Below are 18727 nucleotides of genomic sequence, written 5' to 3'. Positions count from 1 at the left end.
AGGTATTTATAGACTTCTGTGCTTCATGAAGCATGGAATTTTCAATTAAGTCGAAAGATTTTACTCGCCCAAATTTAACCTTGTATAATTTAATTGCTTGGTTAAATTTTGAATACTGTTATATTTCTATTCGTAATGTGATAATATAAGTTTGATTTTAAAAAAGTATATTTATTAAGAGGGATAATTATGAACTCCGAACTATACTAATTTTATCTTTTTATAAAAATAATAAAAAAGAATTATTATGTTATACAGTTATGAGCTGACACGGTTCAAGGTGTACCACAATGTTAAGTAAGAGCGAACAATTGAAGATTTCAAATTTACAAATCAAACAAAGATGACAATTAAACTATTTTTTTTTTAACTATTATACAATTAACTTATTCGTTGTCAGAGCCGATGCTGTATCTTTTGTTAGGACCAGCCTTCGTGAGAGGACAGCGAAAGGATAATGAAAAAAAACTGGATGCGCAGCTGTCCACTGGATACGTAGGCTGGCTCTTCTACACGGTGTACGGTGTGTGATGCCTGTAGATAAATAATAATTAGATTATTGTTATTAATTAACTGTTTGCGTTTTTTTTTTACTTTAATTAAAATGCATAATTATCTTTTTTATTTTATTTGTTGTTTATTAAATTTAGAATGTTTGTTATTTTCATGGATATTATATCTGATATGATGGTTGCCTAATCAATACACGTGGGACTAATAACTATGCCACACCGGTACGCTTTGTAATTCTACCATACATACATTTCATTCTAAATAAAATCAATTCAATTACTTAAAAATCAATTCAATTAGATCAGGATTTGGTTCTGGACAGCGTAGAAAATCATAAAAAATCATGACTGGTGATGTAAGCCGTTCATAACTCGAATATTTATTTATTTTTGCTCTTTTCAGATAGAAAACACCTCAAAATCATCTTTACAGCCTTGAAAAAACAATTGGGGTGTGGTCAAATTTCCACAGTGATGGGATCAGTTTCGTTTCCACTTGGTTCAGTGTTCCATGGCTGCTGCACTTGTTTGCCATCGCCGATACTAACTAAGCATGGATTAGTATTAAATTTTAATTAAAGAGCATTTTATATTGCTGCTAATTAAATCGACTCTGATTATTAAATTGATCATTGCAACGTTTCATTACATCGCCATCGATCCGTTTATTTCTTAATGATGCCGTCGACTTCCTTGCTTCATTTTGTTTGCGTCCATACATGCACAAATCGATCGATCCAATAAAATAATCTCAAGCAAAGTCTAAAATTGTCTTAAAGGGTGAAAAACCTATATTGGTTCTTCTATTTCTAAATTTACATTAATTTAGACCACTCAATTTTATTTTTACTGGCACTTAATTTTATTTCTATTGTGCTTTTAATGGCACTTAATTTACATTAATGGATCAATATTTTATTCTGAATTTTGTTTTTAATTGTCCTTTCTATTATAAACAATGTTAAATTATTCTTAAACTAACTTATGAGAATTTTTTATTTTTTTTTCAAAACACCTATCTTTAATTAATAATTTATTTTTAATCATAAATATTAAACTTGGCTTGTTCTCGCATATTAATTTAGAAACTAATCTGGATTGAATTTCAATTTGAACTAATTTTAATATTGACTTGGCAAAACTCCCTTGTTTTAGAGGATAGACCCATAATTTAGTAAACTTAATTAAATCTTGTCCAAACCAAAAAGCTTTTAATGAAATAAAAAAGATTATTTTGATAAAAAAAAAAAAAACCCAGAATGACCCCAAAATCTGTGGATTAATAACCCTAACCCGAATCCTTTAAAAACCAGGTTTCACCCCTGCAACTATGTTAGCGGTATTTTTTTTTTTTAAGGAACGTAATTTGATTCTCTATCTAATGATTGAATGAGTCATATTGGGTAAAAGTACTCCATAGGACCAAAAAGACGTACTTATATTATACTTATATTTCTATCCCTTTCTCAAGAAAACAATTTAATTTAATTTTCTCCCTGCAGGGTCTTTGCGATCTCTCTTTCACTTCTATATATGCTGCCGAAGACATCAAGGATTTTTGCCTGAATCAGTGTCCGAAGATCTTTCCAAATGGATTGAACTTATAATCTTTTAACTTATATACCTGGAAAAAGACATTACAATTATATACCGATTTAAATAAACTATTATCCTGCACGCAAGTGTGATGTATTCTTTTGATGAAACTATTAATAAAAAGGCAAAAGCAAAAGCATAAAACTATTCATGAGTCCATTGCTATCCTTTTGAGAACACAACCAAAATCCGAACCATTACATTATTCGTTTCGTTCTGCTCAAACTATTCTTGAATTGCGTAATTACTGGTCCACGTGTTTGACCTTTCTACTTCCCCGCGAGTAAAAAAATGTTCAAGTATCACCGTATTGCCACCTAACTCAACATTATTAATTAATTAATTAATTATTAACTATTATAGAATGTATACTATATAGAAAATATTATAGGCACTACTTTAGTATTGTAATCTCTATCTTAATTATTGTATACTGCCTTACAATTATAAATAAAAAATAATTGGCTAAACCAAAAGTTAAGCCTCCTAATTACTCTTAACTTGGTATCAAAGTCTTCTGCCGTCAGAACTCTTCTCTCTTTTTTTGTCTCCTCCTTGCAGCCAGTTTTTCTCTTCCTCTTCTAAATGGATTCTATTATTGTAGCCGCCAACTTCTCCCTCAACACCGATGGCTTAGCCAAGCCTGCCAACCATCTACAAGTTGCTGCCAATGGTGTTCTTCCACAGCAACAGCAGCTTTCGCTTGCAGAACACGTCAATGACTCCTCCTCGTATGTTTCTGTCGTTTCTCTGCAGATTATGGGAACATAAACTCCAGCTATCGTCGCTCTATCCAGCACTCACCAAGTTGTTTCGTTGAAACTTACGAACACAAATTATCTCTATTGTCAAATGTAGATGAAGCTCTATCTTCTTGGTCAAGGTGTTTTTCACTTCGTTGACGGCTTAGTGTCGTGTCCCCCATCTCTTATTTCTAACTGTTCTGTTGATTCTTCTTCGACAATCAGCCCTTCTTTTCTTCGTTGGAAGCAACACGATCAACTTATTTTAAGTGCATTACTCTCCTCTCTCTGTGGATGCGTTGCATCTCGTAGTAGATTGTCATATCTCGCAATGTGTTTGGCGAACTCTTGAGAAAGCTCAACGTCTCCGTCTAATTCTCACATCATGCAACTCCATGGTTCCTTCCAAGATCTTCGACAAGGTGTCTCATCGGTTAGTATATACATACAACAAGCAAAATCGTTATTTGACAAATTAGGTGTTGCTGGTCGACCCATGTCTCTTGAAGATTTTAATCTATATGTGTTTCGTGGCCTTCGTGGTGAGTTCAAAGACTTGATAACAAGTCTTATAACCAAGGCAAAATCGATGTCGTATGCTGACCTTCTTACCCAAAAATTGTATAAAAGTGGAATAAAAAAGTTGTATAAATTACACTACTATGATATTATAAATTGCTTGATTTTTTTTTTGTTTTTAAAAATACATAGTTTGGTAAAGATTTTGAAAAAATAACATAGGTTGGAAAAGTATATGGAAAATAACAGAGTTTGAAAATAATTGTGTTTCTGAATATTAGTTTTGTACACTATTGTTATTTTCAAAAAGTAATTGTTTAGTCAAAAACCAAAATATATGTATAATGCAAATTAATGACCGAGAAAGATTAAGAAAATAAATTGATATGGTAGGAGAGAAAAATGAGAAAGATTAAAAGGGAAAAAATGGGTTGCTGGGGCTCCATTTTTTACATTTCTGATACTATTAGAAAGATCTTAACGAGATAATTCTAACTATACTTTGAAAGAACATAAAAAAACATCGTAATAAAAAAAATCATAATTGGCTAGAGATTAATTTGGGGTTAAAGTAGTTTAAGGGTTTTGTTTATGTTCATTTGGGGTTAGTGTACTTTAGGGTTTGGGTAAAGTACTCAACCCCAAAATAACCCTAAACAAAACTTCTAAACTACCTTAACTCAAAATTAATCCCAAATCTTAACCTTAAATTAACCATAAACAAAACCCCTGAACTATTTTAACCTCTATTTTTTAAAAAACTTGTTATTTCTCAAATATTTTTTTAATGTATCTATCAAATTGTTTAAAAATATTTTAAAAAAACGTACCTCTTAAATTTAAAGAATTTTTTTGTAATATTTTTAAATATTATAATGATCATTGTAACACTTTAAAAAATAATTTTATAATTCTTAAGATTTTAAACGCTACTTGTCATGATAGACCTGAAGGTCAAGATATTGTTGCCTTTTGTTTTCTTTACAGGTCAAGATATTAGCTTTTGATCATGGATGTAGCAGGGACGAATGGGTAATAAAGGACTGAGAAATATAGGTCATCGATCGCACCTATTTGTTAGATCAGCGCTAGCATCACATTCCGACGCGGATAAGTTTTCCTTTTTGAGAATTATTTTCTCTGTGAAGAAATTCTTCAGAACAAAATGATAAACGAAATTATCAAAATCATAAACATAATCATTTTATTTTTCTATAAATAGTGATTCAGATTTTTAGGGGTCAATTTTTAAATAATTACTTTATAATAAATACACCCAATTATTTTAAAAAATATTCAAGGTCAAACAGCAGCCACTTAGGAACCCTGGGGATATTCTTCAAAAGAAAATGACAGGCGATATAATTTACGGCCAAGCAGCAGCCATAAAGGAACCCTTGGGGTATCAGAGTCCGGTCTTCATTTGCATCAAATGAAAATGTATTTTTGTTTATAGGAGCGCAGTTGTCAAAGACTCTCGTCGATAAAATATCAGGATGATTAAATTATTATATTAATACATGAAATACTAGATCAATTTAGTCAATTGTTTTTATCAAAACAATATTTTGTTTTTTTATTATTATTTTGATTTCTTCTTGCTTAGCATATTATGTGTATAGGCTCTCTTTTTTGTTTTATGTGTGATTAGTATTGTGATATAAGGTATTTTTTAAAAGGTTTTTTTGCTTGAAAATATGTTAAAATAAAAAACAATTATTTTTAATAATAAAATCATAAAAAAACACTAAAAAAATTTAAATTTGTTTCTTTTCAAATAAAATATATTTTTTAAAAAATATCTAGAAATAAAAATTACCACACCTATTTTATACCTTATCGAAGTTGTTGGTCAACGGGACAAAGAGATAAAGATAACATTGTCAATTACCTCGTCCCGTCTTTATCCAAAAGAGATTTTAATTTCGACGAAGACAGGAGACGGTAGACCACAAATTAAAGAAGAGAGTTGAGTAATAGGTGTATTTTAAATGGTTAGGTTTTATGTTTGTTTTTTTAGAAATTATTAGTTTGAGTTTTATAAATTTTAGGGTCACTGAAGGCTTACATGATTGTTAATTTCAAGATTCGTAAAATTAGTTGAAGTGCGTTCAAATTACTCAAACACCCACGTTAATAAATAAATAAATAAAAACTTTAGTGAGGAATAAAACATCTTATGGCCGAACATATTTTTTTTAATTCAGAAACTAAAATGAAAGTCTTTAACTCAAACTTTATCATTTATAGCTTCTATTTTAAAAGTAATTTTTGTAAAAAAAAATTAAAATTAATATTATTTTAATATTTTTAGATCATTTTAATGTGTTTATATCAAAAATAATTTTTTAAAAAATAAAAAATCATTATTTTAATATATTTCTAAAATAAACAATTTGAAAAACACAAAAACTTCGAAACAATGTTTTGCAACTGGTAATAAAGATTTTTATTTTTAATGTTATTAAAAAATGTGTTGAGATGATATCCCAAGAAACTTAATTAACTGTTTGCACGTTGTTAAGAACTTGGATGTTTATAAATTGTCTTAGGTCTGCACTCAGACAGAGGCTTTCCTTGTAGCTTGTAGGTAATTAATGTCTGTGTTGAGTTCACATTACAATTGGTCAAGACTTGTCATTCTTCTGGTTAGTGGGTGGTTTATTCGCAGAATTAAGTGGGATTTTATCATAAAATAAAATCTCACCTGTTTACTTTGAACTTCGTGTTCAGATTTAATAAATACGATGTATTATGTTCCTAAAAACACAAATTCATAATTAGGAGTCCCCGTGGAATTAGGAGGAGTTCTTAGGATGCAATTGTTGCCCCTTGGCCAACTCAACAACATGATTAAGAGTACTCCCTTTAGATGAAATTGTGCAATTGGTATCCAGACAACATATCATCTGGATTATTGAAAGAAACTTTGCTGCCGCGTGGATTCGAACCTGCGACCTTCAGTATTGCGACTTAAGCCATGGCGAGGAATTGATAGAAAGCGATTAATAACTTGTTTAACGTTCTTTAATATTTATATGAGCACTAAACCACCATAAGACACGCAGGTTTTTTTAGAGTATTAGGTAACGAGTCATCAAGAGCATGCAATACGTAAGATCATGATTTAAGAAGGAAAAAAAAAGGAAAAAGAAATAAAGAACGAAAAAAGAAAATATGGTACATTTAACATCATAGTTATTAAATTCAATATGGCTTATGGAGTTAGTTTACTAGACAAAACTTAGTTTAAAGTTAATTAAGGCAACATCAAGAGATTTTTTTTAAAAAAAAGAATGAAATAGCATTGTTTTTATAAAAATTATTAATCCAAATTAACCCAATAATCTAATAAACTTGTTAAGAAAATGACTTTGGTCCTTGGAACCGGGCAAAAAAGAAAAAAAAAACTTTCATACAGGGCCAAATAAGCCTGACTTCTTTTCTAGCCCTTTACTTGAAAATTTAGGGCCTGATTTAAACCCCGCAAGTATTGGAGACGTAACAAGCCCATCTAGTTTCAGGGCCCATTTCCCAAAACTATTAATCATTTAACCTTTCAAGGGCATAAGAAATTAGCAGTCTCTGTCTTGCTCACAAAGTAAAGCTCTCGAGAATAATTTGTGTTTGGCTGGAGAGAAATGTCAGGTATGGAGAGACTGCAAAGAATGTTTGCAGGTGCAGGAGGTGCGTTGGGCCATCCACCACCAGATTCTCCAACACTTGATTCCTCTGAGCAGGTCTACATCTCCTCTCTTGCCCTCCTCAAAATGCTTAAACACGGTACGTTTTTTTTCCAAATCCAAATCCAAAACCTATAGATATAGCATATTTCAGTTTTAGGGTTTAGTTGTTGGTTCTGTGTTGATTTGAATTTGAACCTAGAGTCTAGGGTTTTGGATCTGAAATGAATTTTGGGTTTGCGGTGTTCTTGTTGAATATTTGAGGAGTTGTTAAGAATTGGGTTTTTGTGTGGATGTGGATATAGGCAGAGCTGGGGTACCGATGGAAGTTATGGGTTTGATGCTTGGAGAGTTTGTGGATGAATATACAGTTCGCGTTGTTGATGTATTCGCCATGCCACAAAGTGGTACTGGTGTGAGTGTTGAAGCTGTTGATCATGTGTTTCAGACTAATATGATTGACATGCTTAAACAGACTGGAAGGTATTATTTTTCTTTTTCCTGTCAATTTGATTTAGATGAAATCGTGTGGTTATTTTTGGTTAATTTTTTTGTTGTTTGGTGTTGCAGGCCGGAGATGGTTGTGGGGTGGTACCATTCACATCCTGGATTTGGCTGTTGGCTTTCCGGTGTTGATATAAATACCCAGCAGGTTTTGCTTTATGTTTATGCTTATAGACATAGCATTGGTATTCTTAATGCTTAGTGTCATTAGTGAACTTTACATTGATTTTACAGACTGTCCGAAAATGGATTATTAGATTTAGCCATTCAGTGATTATGGGATAGGATGACTGTACCTTATGATTCTGTGAACTGTCATTTGGAAAGAGAAAAAAAGTACTGCCTAAAACAGGATAGCTTGTCCAATGTGAACTGTGATCACATGGGTTAGTAAAAAAACCTTAGGAAATTGTGGATGATGCTGCTTGACATGGATATAAGAAGCTTGTTGATAAGAAATGACTGGGGACTCTTGTTTTGCGGAGTGCCTTTGTGACCTGGAATGATTGTTCTTTAAATGTGTAACTTTTTCTCTGTTTGTCCTAACCAATAGGTTTGTCCCCTTGTTTGGGATTTGAACCTCAAACCTCCAAATGTTGATAAAATGCTTACTTTGCCATCTCATCTAACAGTCTCTCACAATTTTAGCATTTTTAAGTAGATGCTAAAAATCATAATGCCCTCTCCTGTCTTTTCTTCCAATCTTTTATGGATATATACCTGTCCAATTTTTCCACAAGTTGTATCAGAACAAAATTCAGGAGCTGTTCTTTCAGAATGCTCTTTGTCTGCTTATATAATTTTGATTCAATTCAGTTTTGCCACAATGCTAAGACTGTGTTAGTGGAGGCAAGGGTTTTTAACGAATGTGGCATTTAGCCAATGCCTTGAAGTTAGTCTTTCTGAACTAGGATGAATTCTTAATTGCAGTATTTTTTTATATGATTGTTGTTTGTTTCAGTATTGTTGCTGCTTGTTGTTGCTATCTGAACTGACTGGTTTATCATGTTTGATATTAACAGAGTTTTGAAGCTCTGAATCAACGTGCTGTGGCAGTGGTCGTGGATCCAATCCAGAGTGTTAAAGGAAAGGTGGTAATTGATGCCTTCCGTTTGATTAACCCACAAACAATGATGCTTGGCCAAGAACCACGGCAGACAACTTCCAATCTTGGGCATCTGAATAAGCCATCCATTCAAGTAAGTGCATAACAAAACTGTTCTTTTTCCGCAAGCTTTTTTCTGTTGCATCAAGATCTGATATGGTTTACTTGAAATTTCCAGGCATTGATCCATGGATTGAATAGACATTATTACTCAATAGCCATTAATTACAGAAAGAATGAACTTGAGGAAAAGATGCTTCTTAATCTTCACAAGAAGAAATGGACAGACGGTTTGACACTTAAGCGGTTTGATACTCATTCAAAAACCAATGAGCAGACTGTTCAGGTGAGCAAGTTTTATGGGAGTTTATTTAATCTATGTTTTGTTGTTTTTATTGTCTTTTCATTGTGTGGGAGAGGGTGCTCATGATTTTCAGTGTCCTATTGTAAATGATCATGCATCATGAACTCCCCATGTTGGAGGTTAATTCTAGTTGAGGACCATTGCAAGTAATTATGACTAGCATGCCATTACTCATCAAACATTAGTGCATTGTCATTTGTGGATTCATAGCTTGTATTACTCATCCCATATAGCATTCCATTCCATTACTTATCCAACATTATGGCAATTGCATCCTGATGGGGTAAACCTCTGTTAACTACCTTCTTATCATCAGGGCAATGCCATTAGAATGTTTGATTGCCCTTTGAATGTTTGTAGTCTGGTAGGTATTAGTTAAATACAGTAATATCCATTTTCTCAGTCCTGTAGGGATTGATCTTGATGTCTTGAAATCGCAGGAAATGCTGAACTTAGCTATTAAATACAACAAGGCTGTGCAAGAGGAAGATGAGCTGCCACCTGAAAAGCTGGCAATTGCGAACGTGGGAAGGCAAGATGCGAAGAAACACCTTGAAGAACATGTCTCAAACTTAATGTCTTCCAACATAGTTCAGACATTGGGTACTATGCTCGACACGGTTGTGTTCTAGATCTGGCCTTTCATTTCTCATTCTGTATTCTCTGTTTCAAGTCGAACAATCTTGGTTCATAGTGTACCTTTTGGTTTTTTGCCATTTCGTTTTTTGTTATGCTGTACTGGTTGAGTTGTCATTGTGGATTTATGGAAGGCAGTTCAATCACTTGATACACTTGTGCTATTGTCTGCTTCATGATGTTTAGATCGCGGGGTGTTCCTTCTGGGCCCCTGTTTGCATGCTGCTGTTTTGTTATTTGGTTGTGGAAGTTATAATTAGCAAATCAAACGATGGTCCATTTCTTGGATTGTTCCTAGCTCGAACTCCTGTTAAAAGTTCACTACAGTGTAACGTTGATAAATTAATAACCTTATTTTTAACCGGTCTTGACTTTGACTTCGAATTAATGTGGTAAATTAATAATAAGATAATATATTTGAAAAAAAAACACAGGTTATAAAAATTAATAATCTTTTTATACAATTATAAGAGAATATATGACGTAATTGTTGTTTTTGGATGTATATTTGTACGAGTACAGAAACTTCATGTTCTTTGTTATTTTGATGTTCTCAATAATTTATTATCACTCAACAACTCTAAAGTTATTCAACATCCATTATGTAATGATATTTCAATTTTTAAAAAATAAATTATATAGAATAATGATAATTCATAGTACATAATATAATGATAATTTATAATCAGTAATTAAATAATATTTGTATAATCAAAATACATAATACATGTATTGAGTTTAATGCTTTGAAAAAAAAAAAAAAAAACATTGATAAATTAATTTTATATTAATTAGAGTATAAATTAATAAATTCTCATTGTCCAAGAGTTTTATTGTCCTGCTTATCTTTTCAGTGCCCCCGACGGCCAATATTTTATTTTTCTGACCTTCTTCGCTAAATATAGAAAGAAACCAATTGTTTTCAAATATCTATCAGCCACTGGTGCTGCAGCACAAGTGGGGAAGTAATTTATGGCTTTGGTGCTGCGATAAGAGGTCTATTTCAGAAAGACTTTTCTATAGTCGTCATAAGTAAATTGACAGAGCTTCAATGGCAGCCGTGCAATGAAATGCTTTTCTACGAACTGGCTGGCAGGTGGGGCATTATTTGCCTTGTTATTTGGCCCGATTTCTGGCCTTGTGGACTTGTTTATTTGAAGGCAACCCAGTCGAAAACTAGCATTGGAAAAAGAATGAGGCATGTTACAAAAGCACAAAAGCAGGCACTGGCTAAAGCAAACTTCTGAAAACTAGCATTGGAATGGAAATCATTATGTGCATCCAAATATAGATTTGTCTTGTTTTACAGCATAAATTAACATAAAGAGTAGTCTTTTTCCACAAGTGAAAGCTCTGCGCTCTACAGCAGGATCCCTATGCTTGGTTGATGAAAGAAGCCAGACCCTTGAACATGCTCTTTGCATTCTCGCAGTCAGGATTATGGATATGAAAGACGTGATCTTCTCCTTGTACTTCCATAAACTCGGCGGTTCCTTGCCACTCGCTGTTCACCATTTTTTCATAGTACAGCCTTCCTCTATCCCTTAATATGTCTTTCTCTGCAACAATAACAAGCAGTCTTTTACAAGCAAGACTCTCTAGACTTGGGGATCCATCTGCGAATGGGTTAATAAGAGGATCATCGCATCCTTTCTCCGATGGGCATACCAACAACCACCAGTTGTCCACCATTGATTTCCTCGCCTGATCTGTTACTTCTACGCCAATTGGATCTTTCCCCCAAAAATAAGGAAAGATCATAGCGATGGCTTGAATGTTTATCTGATGACCCAGTTCACAGTCCTTAAGTTTCAATGCGAAGTGATGTGCCACGTTAGCGCCACAGCTATCTCCTGCCAAGAACACCCGTCCAAAGTCGACGTAATCCTTAAGCCATGCCTCGCTGCCACCATCTTCCTTAGCATGGGCAGCTACCCACTGAAGCGCAGCCCAAGAGTCATCATATGCTGCTGGGAGAGGATTCTCTGGGGCTATCCTATAGTCAACTGAAACAAGAACGATGTTAGCCTCAGCGACTAGCCTGTTGAGGCTGTTGTGGTACTTGGGATCAGCAGCTGATGAAATGAAAAAACCTCCACCGTGATAGTAGATCACGAGAGGAAGCTTCCGGTTGCCTTTTGCTGAATTGGGACGGTAGAGCCTGGCTGAGACACCAGTTTCTGGTACGATCACCGTGTCTTTAGACAAAACTCCGGTTTCAGGATCTAAGCCAGCATGAGAAACTTCTGTCCCTGCTAGTCTCTCGATGGTTCCATCTTTGTACACCCGAAGGAAAGGAAAAACGTCTCGAGCTATTTCTTTGCTCTGATCCATCTGAAAGCAAGAGAGAGAGAATGGATGAACTAAAGGAGAGCTTCTAATACCAAAAGACAGTGATGATTTTAACCTGACAGAGAGAATGGAGTCTGTTTATATCGGCAAAAGCTGGGACTTGACGTTGCAATGGACCACGGTACTGTTTTTAAAAAAAATTGATTTTTTTTATTTTTTTATTAAATTTTTTTTATTTTTTAAAATTATTTTAAAGCATTAATATTAAAAATAATTTTTAAAAAATAAAAAAAATTATTTTAATATATTTTTAAATAAAAAATATTTTAAGAAAACATCACCAAATAAAAGAAAACGTTTTTCAATGGATGTCCTTTTCTGAATCTTGCTTTGATTTTATATGAATATTTTAATTCTGTCGAACGACCTTTGCTTCCTCACCGGTAATTGAAGTGTCTTTTTCTACATATGAACAAAAAATTCATATTGCATTAATTAAGTCACACATGGGGAAGCCAGCAGGATTCGTTCTCATATATATATATATATATATATATATATATATAAAGCAAGTGTAATTAAGTTGTGATTGACTCGTGAACAAAGTCGGTGCTAGGGTGGTAGGTGGCTAGTTGAATAGACATTACATCTGTCATGCCTCCAGCGTAGCTCAATGACTTGTGAGTTCATTCTCTGATTTGAACTCGTTTCATTTTAAACTATTTTTTTTATTTTTACTAATCAAATTTAGACTAATCCCATTGATAGAGATGGGGATCACCCTTTTCATCTTCTAATTTTTTCCTGCTAATATTTTATTTTATTCTTCCACCACCTCACTTGCAATTTCAACCTAGTTGCTAAAAATTATTTTTTTAACTTAACATAAAAAAAATAGAATATAAATTTAGATCATAAAGTAATTTTTTTAACTAATTATATATTGACAATTACAACCAATAAATTAAATTACATTAAAATAAGATAAAGTGAATCAACAATATTATAATAAATAAATGATCTAAATGAAACGAGAGAGATAGATAGTATGAATCAATAAATTAATAACATAAAGAAATAAAAAATTTCAGAACAAAACTTTTCAATACAGGAAAATCGTTGAATGGTAGGAATTACACATGAACTTGGTGACAACTTGTTGTTCTCATCACAATAAGTCATAATGGACTTCTTTTGGGTTGCAAGCTAATGAGCTAAACTAGTAATTAACTAACATGAATTAAATAATAAAATAAACCCCTAAATAATATCTAATACGCTAGAAAAAATTCAAATTAAAAATAATTATTTAAAATTAAATAAAATAATAATAAAAAGTCTTCATGTTAAAACTCCTTTATGCAACCCAAATCTTCAATTTTCGTATATTCTTGGCATATTTGAGTCCTGATTTAAATCATGTTGTTCTCCCTTATCTGGATGCATTACTGGACCTGCGATATATGGTTGGAAAGTTTCAAATATCTAGTTTTCAGCCCAACTTTAATTGCGGCAAAATTCCACCGGTAGCTCTAGATATGTCCCAAACAGTACATGAAGGTTTAGTTTTACATATTTGACAAGATTCATCTGCTAACTTTGACCCTCTGAAATATTATGTTCCTGAACTCCATTTGACATGAATTTTTACGACAATATATTTTCATATGTGTAATATTTCTCTGTAAAATTTCAGCTCTATCCAATGTAAGGTTTAAAAGATATGTTCAATCTCGCAAAACTGATCACCTGATATTTTAATGCCAAATTTGAACCTGACTTTGTTCATATAATAAATTTAATAAACTCGTAAAATCAGACCGAGTTTACCAAGTTTACTTATTTTACCGATTTTGCACGAGTTAAGTCCGATTTTGCACGTTAGATACATATTAACTCGTAAAATCATATGATTTTACGAGTTAACTCGGGATTTTAACAACAATAATTTCAGCTATTTTTGTTAAAAATGAATTTTAAAAAAATAAAAAAATAATTATTTTAATGTATTTCTAAGTAAAAAACACTTTGAAAAACGATATCTATCATACTCCCAACACACTAGCTTGATTTGATTATGCGGCGCACCCTATAAGTGTACCGCACAAATAAATAGACATTATTTGTATAGTATTATAATGCATAATACTTTTTAAAAGTGTTTTTTAATTAAAAATATATTAAAATAATATATTTTTTATATTTTTATTTATTTTTAATTCTAACACATCAAAATTATCTAAAATCATCTAAAAATATTAATTTAATAATTTTTTTTAAACAAAAAAAACATCTTAAAAAACAAGTTATAACACAAAAACAAATATTCATTAAATATCAGCACTGTTTTTCCTTGACTTGTGTATTGGTGCTATTAGATCCTGTTGGTTGAACAAGGCAACCAGATACTTTGTCAACGGAACGAAAAAGTCTTATTTATTGTTTTGGTTTTCTTTAAACAGTTAATTTATCCAAACATCAGACAAGGACAACCTGACACTCTGTTACAACTACCATCGATATTTTATTTTAGTTCGAGAATTTTATTCGGTCAAACAGTATTATAAATCGGTCAATGATATTTGCCAGACACGTCTTTGACACAATTTTCTCTTCCTTTTCCTTTGCTTCAAGAAGCTGCTAGCTTCTTTGTTTATGTATTTTTTATTCATGGCATGATATTTTTAATAAAAAAACTTATAATGATTTGAGAAATCAATTTCAATAAAAAAGAAAAAATTATGTCTTGATAATTTTCATGCAATTATATGTATTTTTTATTCATAGCATGATATTTTTAATAAAATTTTCAGCATTTTAAAATTAATGAAAGTATATCATGATAAATTTTGGTTTTATATATCTAAAATATCCCTCATTAAAAAAACAAATGCTAGAATGTTTTTAAAAAGTTTGTCAACTATGGAATAGCTTAGAGATAAAGAAAGAAAATATTGTATGGCAGTCTACAACTTTATTATGAGCTAATCCATAATTATGTTAAGACAGTGGAAAAGGCACATATCATACAAGTCACAAGTCACATCTAATGGTCGAAAGTCATGTTTTGTTAGCATTAATTATCGAGAACAGCTTTTCTCTGACAGGTTGTTTGAAATTGATGATTTACCGATTATTTAGTATTTAGGTAATAGTTAATCATATATTTAGGTTAATATTTCTTTACCTGGAGCTTAGAAAAGGGTGTCCGTTTAAGAATATGCTTTTTGGTTGTGATTTAAAAAAAATTATTTTATAAAAAGTATTTTTAATTGAAATTAATTTGAAAAGATAAGTGTTTGGTTAAAACTGTAGTTGAAATTAAGGTTAAACAAAAAATAATTTAATGTGTTTGGTTAATAATGCTTTTGAAATTGAGATTATAAAATAATTTTAAAAAATATATATTAATAGCCTTGATTAAAAATATATATAATTTTAAAAAATATATATTAATAGTGTTTGATATATCATTTGATTGATTCAACCTTGATTTGTAATCTAATTCATTCGACTAAACTCAACCAATATTTATTTTAACATTGAGTAATTCTTTTCATAACACATATACAATATATGAAAATAAAATTCATAACAAATCCTAATATATATATATATAGGTGAACAAGCATTTTTTTGTGTGAGTAGTAACCGCACTTCATTTTCCTATTTTATGTTAATTGTTATTTTTTGTTAAATTTATTTTATGCCTCGTTTGTTTATTTACTGCAAAGTAGTATTTTTTGAAAAATAATTTTTTAAAAAAGTGAATTATTTTCCAATGTTTGGTAGTGTCATAAAAAATAAATTGAAAAATACTTTTCAGTATTTGGTTATGTAATGAAAAATTAGCTGGAAAATAACTTATTAATTTTTTTTAATTTTATTAAAATAATAAGGAATAAATCTTACAAATTAAAAAGATGAATGATAATGAAATTGAAAAAAAAATCTAATTTTATAAATGATCTCAAATAAAATAAATAATAATAAAAATAATGGAGATCAAATCTAACAGATAAAAAAATTAAAAGATGATCAAATTAAAATAATAATAATAATAATTTTATAAATTATTTCAAATAAAATAAGTAACAATAAAAAAATGAGGATCAAATTTGATAGATAAAAAATTTCAATTAAAAAAATAATAAGAGAAAAACAAATAACAATCATGAAAATAAAAACCAAAGTTAATATAAAAATCAAATTAAATCAAATTCTAAAGGGTGAAATTGAAAAAAAAACTCAAAACAAAATAATATGATATTTTGTTATAATTAGCAAATAATATGGTATTTCTAAAATTTTCACAACTTCTGGAAAGTTTTTCTGTCAAAAATAAAAGGAAAATGATATATTTTCCTATAAGCCAAGCTAAATTTTTCTTTAACTGTAAAGTATTTTTTATTGATCAATTTTTTTAATGGCAAAAAAATACAGAAAAAATTAAAAAATAATTTATAAAAAACCACTTTCCATTAAAGAAATATGTCTTCATCTCAATCCAAAAGGGTCACTCCCACTACAAAAGCAAATTATTAATTGGAGACGTTGAAATTAAAAAAAAAAAAAGGAAGGAAGAAACTCTGATAATCTGCTTTGGAAATCTACTTGTAAAGGCTTGGTCTTTTGTTTATATTACTTTCACCCGATTTCATACAAAAGGCAACCCAAATGCGGAAGCTCCAGCGTGATCCCACTGGTGGTCTCAGTAAGCAGCCCGGCGTTTGATAAAGAAATGACCACTATCACTATTATACTATACTTTAAAATATATGAAAAAAATATTATACAGGTACTATAAACATAAATTTATTGCACCACTGCACAGTAAATATAGAGTATTTATATCATAAACAACACTATAACATCATGGAAGCGTTATTAAATTTGGTATGATTATCAGATCCAAAACTGTTGGGTCTGAATTGACCGCCAGATACAAGAGATTTGGATCTAGCTTAGCTGCCGGACCCAACTATCTTGGATTTAGTATGACCGCTAGACCTAGGACTATTGGGTCTAGATTGACAGTCAGATCTAACTGTCATGGGTGTGGCATGGCCACTAGACCCAAACTTATTGGGTTGGGTTGGTCGTTGGATTCAATAATCAAAATAATAAAAAAACTATTTTAAAAAAATATCAATTTAATAATTTTTTAAACTAAAAATACTATAAAACATATTTAATAACAAGCTTGCGAATACATCCAAATTCCTAAAAACAAAAACAATGAAATATTAATTTCTAAAAGTCAATTCATTCACATCTACTTATTAAATATCTAAATAACTTTTGGAGGTTACTCTAAAATATTTTTTACACCAAACATTCAATTATTTTTAGTGCATAAATGAATAGTTATGTTGATCCAAACTTTTTATTTAATATAAAATAATTCTTTAATCCTGTTATTATTATTATATTGGTTAAATTTGTGAATTAAATGAACCATGGTAGTTCAAGAATTTTCTCCTCCATCCTTTACGTTCTTTTTAATCAAATTCATAATCTAAATAGTAAATACTTTGTCCCACGAGAAAAATGAAAGTGAAATTCATTTTCAAACCGTATTAGAAGTCTCAACAAAATTCATTTGATTTGTCTTTGGAAACAAATACAAAAGGTTTGGACAATCCAATTCATTTGATTTGTTAATGCAATTTGTCACATTATCTTGCACGATGTTTTTATCATTTATAAAAAGTTATTAGATTTGGTTTAGCCATTAAATTTAAATTCGTGGATTTGAAATTGTTGTCAAATCAAAGGCTATTAGGACTCAAGACATTTAAAATATTCTTTATATTCTTAAATTTTTTTATATTTTAAAAAAAATTATTATTAACTAGCTGCGGAGCGCATATCAGTATGCTAGTTAGGATTAATAGAGTGTTTGGTATTGAGATTTTTTCTTCTTTTAAATTATTTTTTATCTTAAAAAATAAAATAAAATAAATGTTTTTTTTTAAGATTTCGATATGTTGATATCAAATATTAAAAAAAAAATATGAAAAAACTTATGTTTGAAATTGTGATGCAAAATATTTTTCAAAATAGTTTTTCACTTGAAAATGTATTAAAATAATATTTTTTTTATTTTTTATGTCGACACATCAAAATCATTAGAAAGTACTAGAAAAACATCAATTTAATATATTTTTAAGCCAAAAATACTTTTGAAAATCATCCAAAAACAAAAACAAAAGCACCCTCAAACACATCTTTAATATATTTTCAATTAAAAATTACTTTTAAAAAATATTATATATCACATTACTGAACAAACACTTAAAATACAACTTCGCCTTTTATCTCCACCATCTTCTTCCTTTCTAGCCACCTATTTTTTACCAATTTTTTGAGAGAGCTATTAGTTATTTAGAATTAATTTTATCTTATAATTGATTTTAATTATTTAAGTAGATCTAATTCATTTGATTTGATTTGATAATTGATTGTTTTTGTTTGGAATATATATATTAAAATTATGGAATTCTTTTGATTTAAGTACCATCATTTACAAAATTTATTATCGAATTTAAAAAACCTATTCAGAGCATATGGGAAATAGAAATGCGTTGATGATATTAATTTTTAACCAGTCAATTTTTAAGCAAATCACACCATTTTTAGAGTGATTTATGAATGTATAAAAATCTATAATTTTAATGGATCACAGAACTCGTTTATATTACTTTAAACTTCTCGAACACTAAAATCGAGTAAATAATGTTGAGATAATTTTATTTTTACTGAAATCTGAA

The 18727-nt window shown here is 30.4% G+C and overlaps 2 protein-coding genes and 1 long non-coding RNA gene across 4 annotated transcripts in view; 2 read left to right on the top strand and 1 right to left on the bottom strand.

The window, feature by feature from the left end:
- The window catches only part of LOC127904290 (uncharacterized), an 86640-nt gene extending 86623 nt beyond the window's left edge, over positions 1–17 (top strand). The window contains exon 3 of the long non-coding RNA XR_008057306.1: positions 3–17. This is a non-coding gene — a long non-coding RNA (uncharacterized LOC127904290). The remainder of the gene's footprint in view (positions 1–2) is intronic.
- A 6925-nt stretch (positions 18–6942) lies between these two features.
- LOC18104923 (26S proteasome non-ATPase regulatory subunit 14 homolog) lies at positions 6943–9882 on the top strand. 2 transcript variants are annotated; one of them, XM_006374910.3, is made up of 6 exons: positions 6943–7153; positions 7359–7536; positions 7624–7705; positions 8580–8756; positions 8841–9008; positions 9467–9882. In XM_006374910.3, the coding sequence occupies exons 1-6, from the start codon at positions 7012–7014 to the stop codon at positions 9656–9658; spliced, it is 939 nt and encodes a 312-aa protein (XP_006374972.1). In that variant the 5' UTR covers positions 6943–7011; the 3' UTR covers positions 9659–9882. The 2 variants fall into 2 exon arrangements, with proteins under 2 accessions (XP_006374972.1, XP_052303028.1); XM_052447068.1 differs by having other exon boundaries at positions 6943–7157; positions 7363–7536.
- Positions 9883–10893: 1011 nt separating this feature from the next.
- On the bottom strand, positions 10894–12133 carry LOC18104922 (probable carboxylesterase 2). Its single transcript, XM_006374908.3, has one exon. It carries the CDS (start codon positions 11994–11996, stop codon positions 11037–11039), a length of 960 nt encoding a protein of 319 aa, XP_006374970.1. The 5' UTR covers positions 11997–12133; the 3' UTR covers positions 10894–11036.
- Between the last annotated feature and the right edge of the window lie 6594 nt (positions 12134–18727).

Source organism: Populus trichocarpa, chromosome 14, assembly GCF_000002775.5.
Source record: "Populus trichocarpa isolate Nisqually-1 chromosome 14, P.trichocarpa_v4.1, whole genome shotgun sequence".
Classification (NCBI taxonomy): domain Eukaryota; kingdom Viridiplantae; phylum Streptophyta; class Magnoliopsida; order Malpighiales; family Salicaceae; genus Populus; species Populus trichocarpa.
The sequence above is the reverse complement of the archived record's forward strand: the minus strand, read 5'-3'. Positions and strand labels throughout refer to the sequence as shown.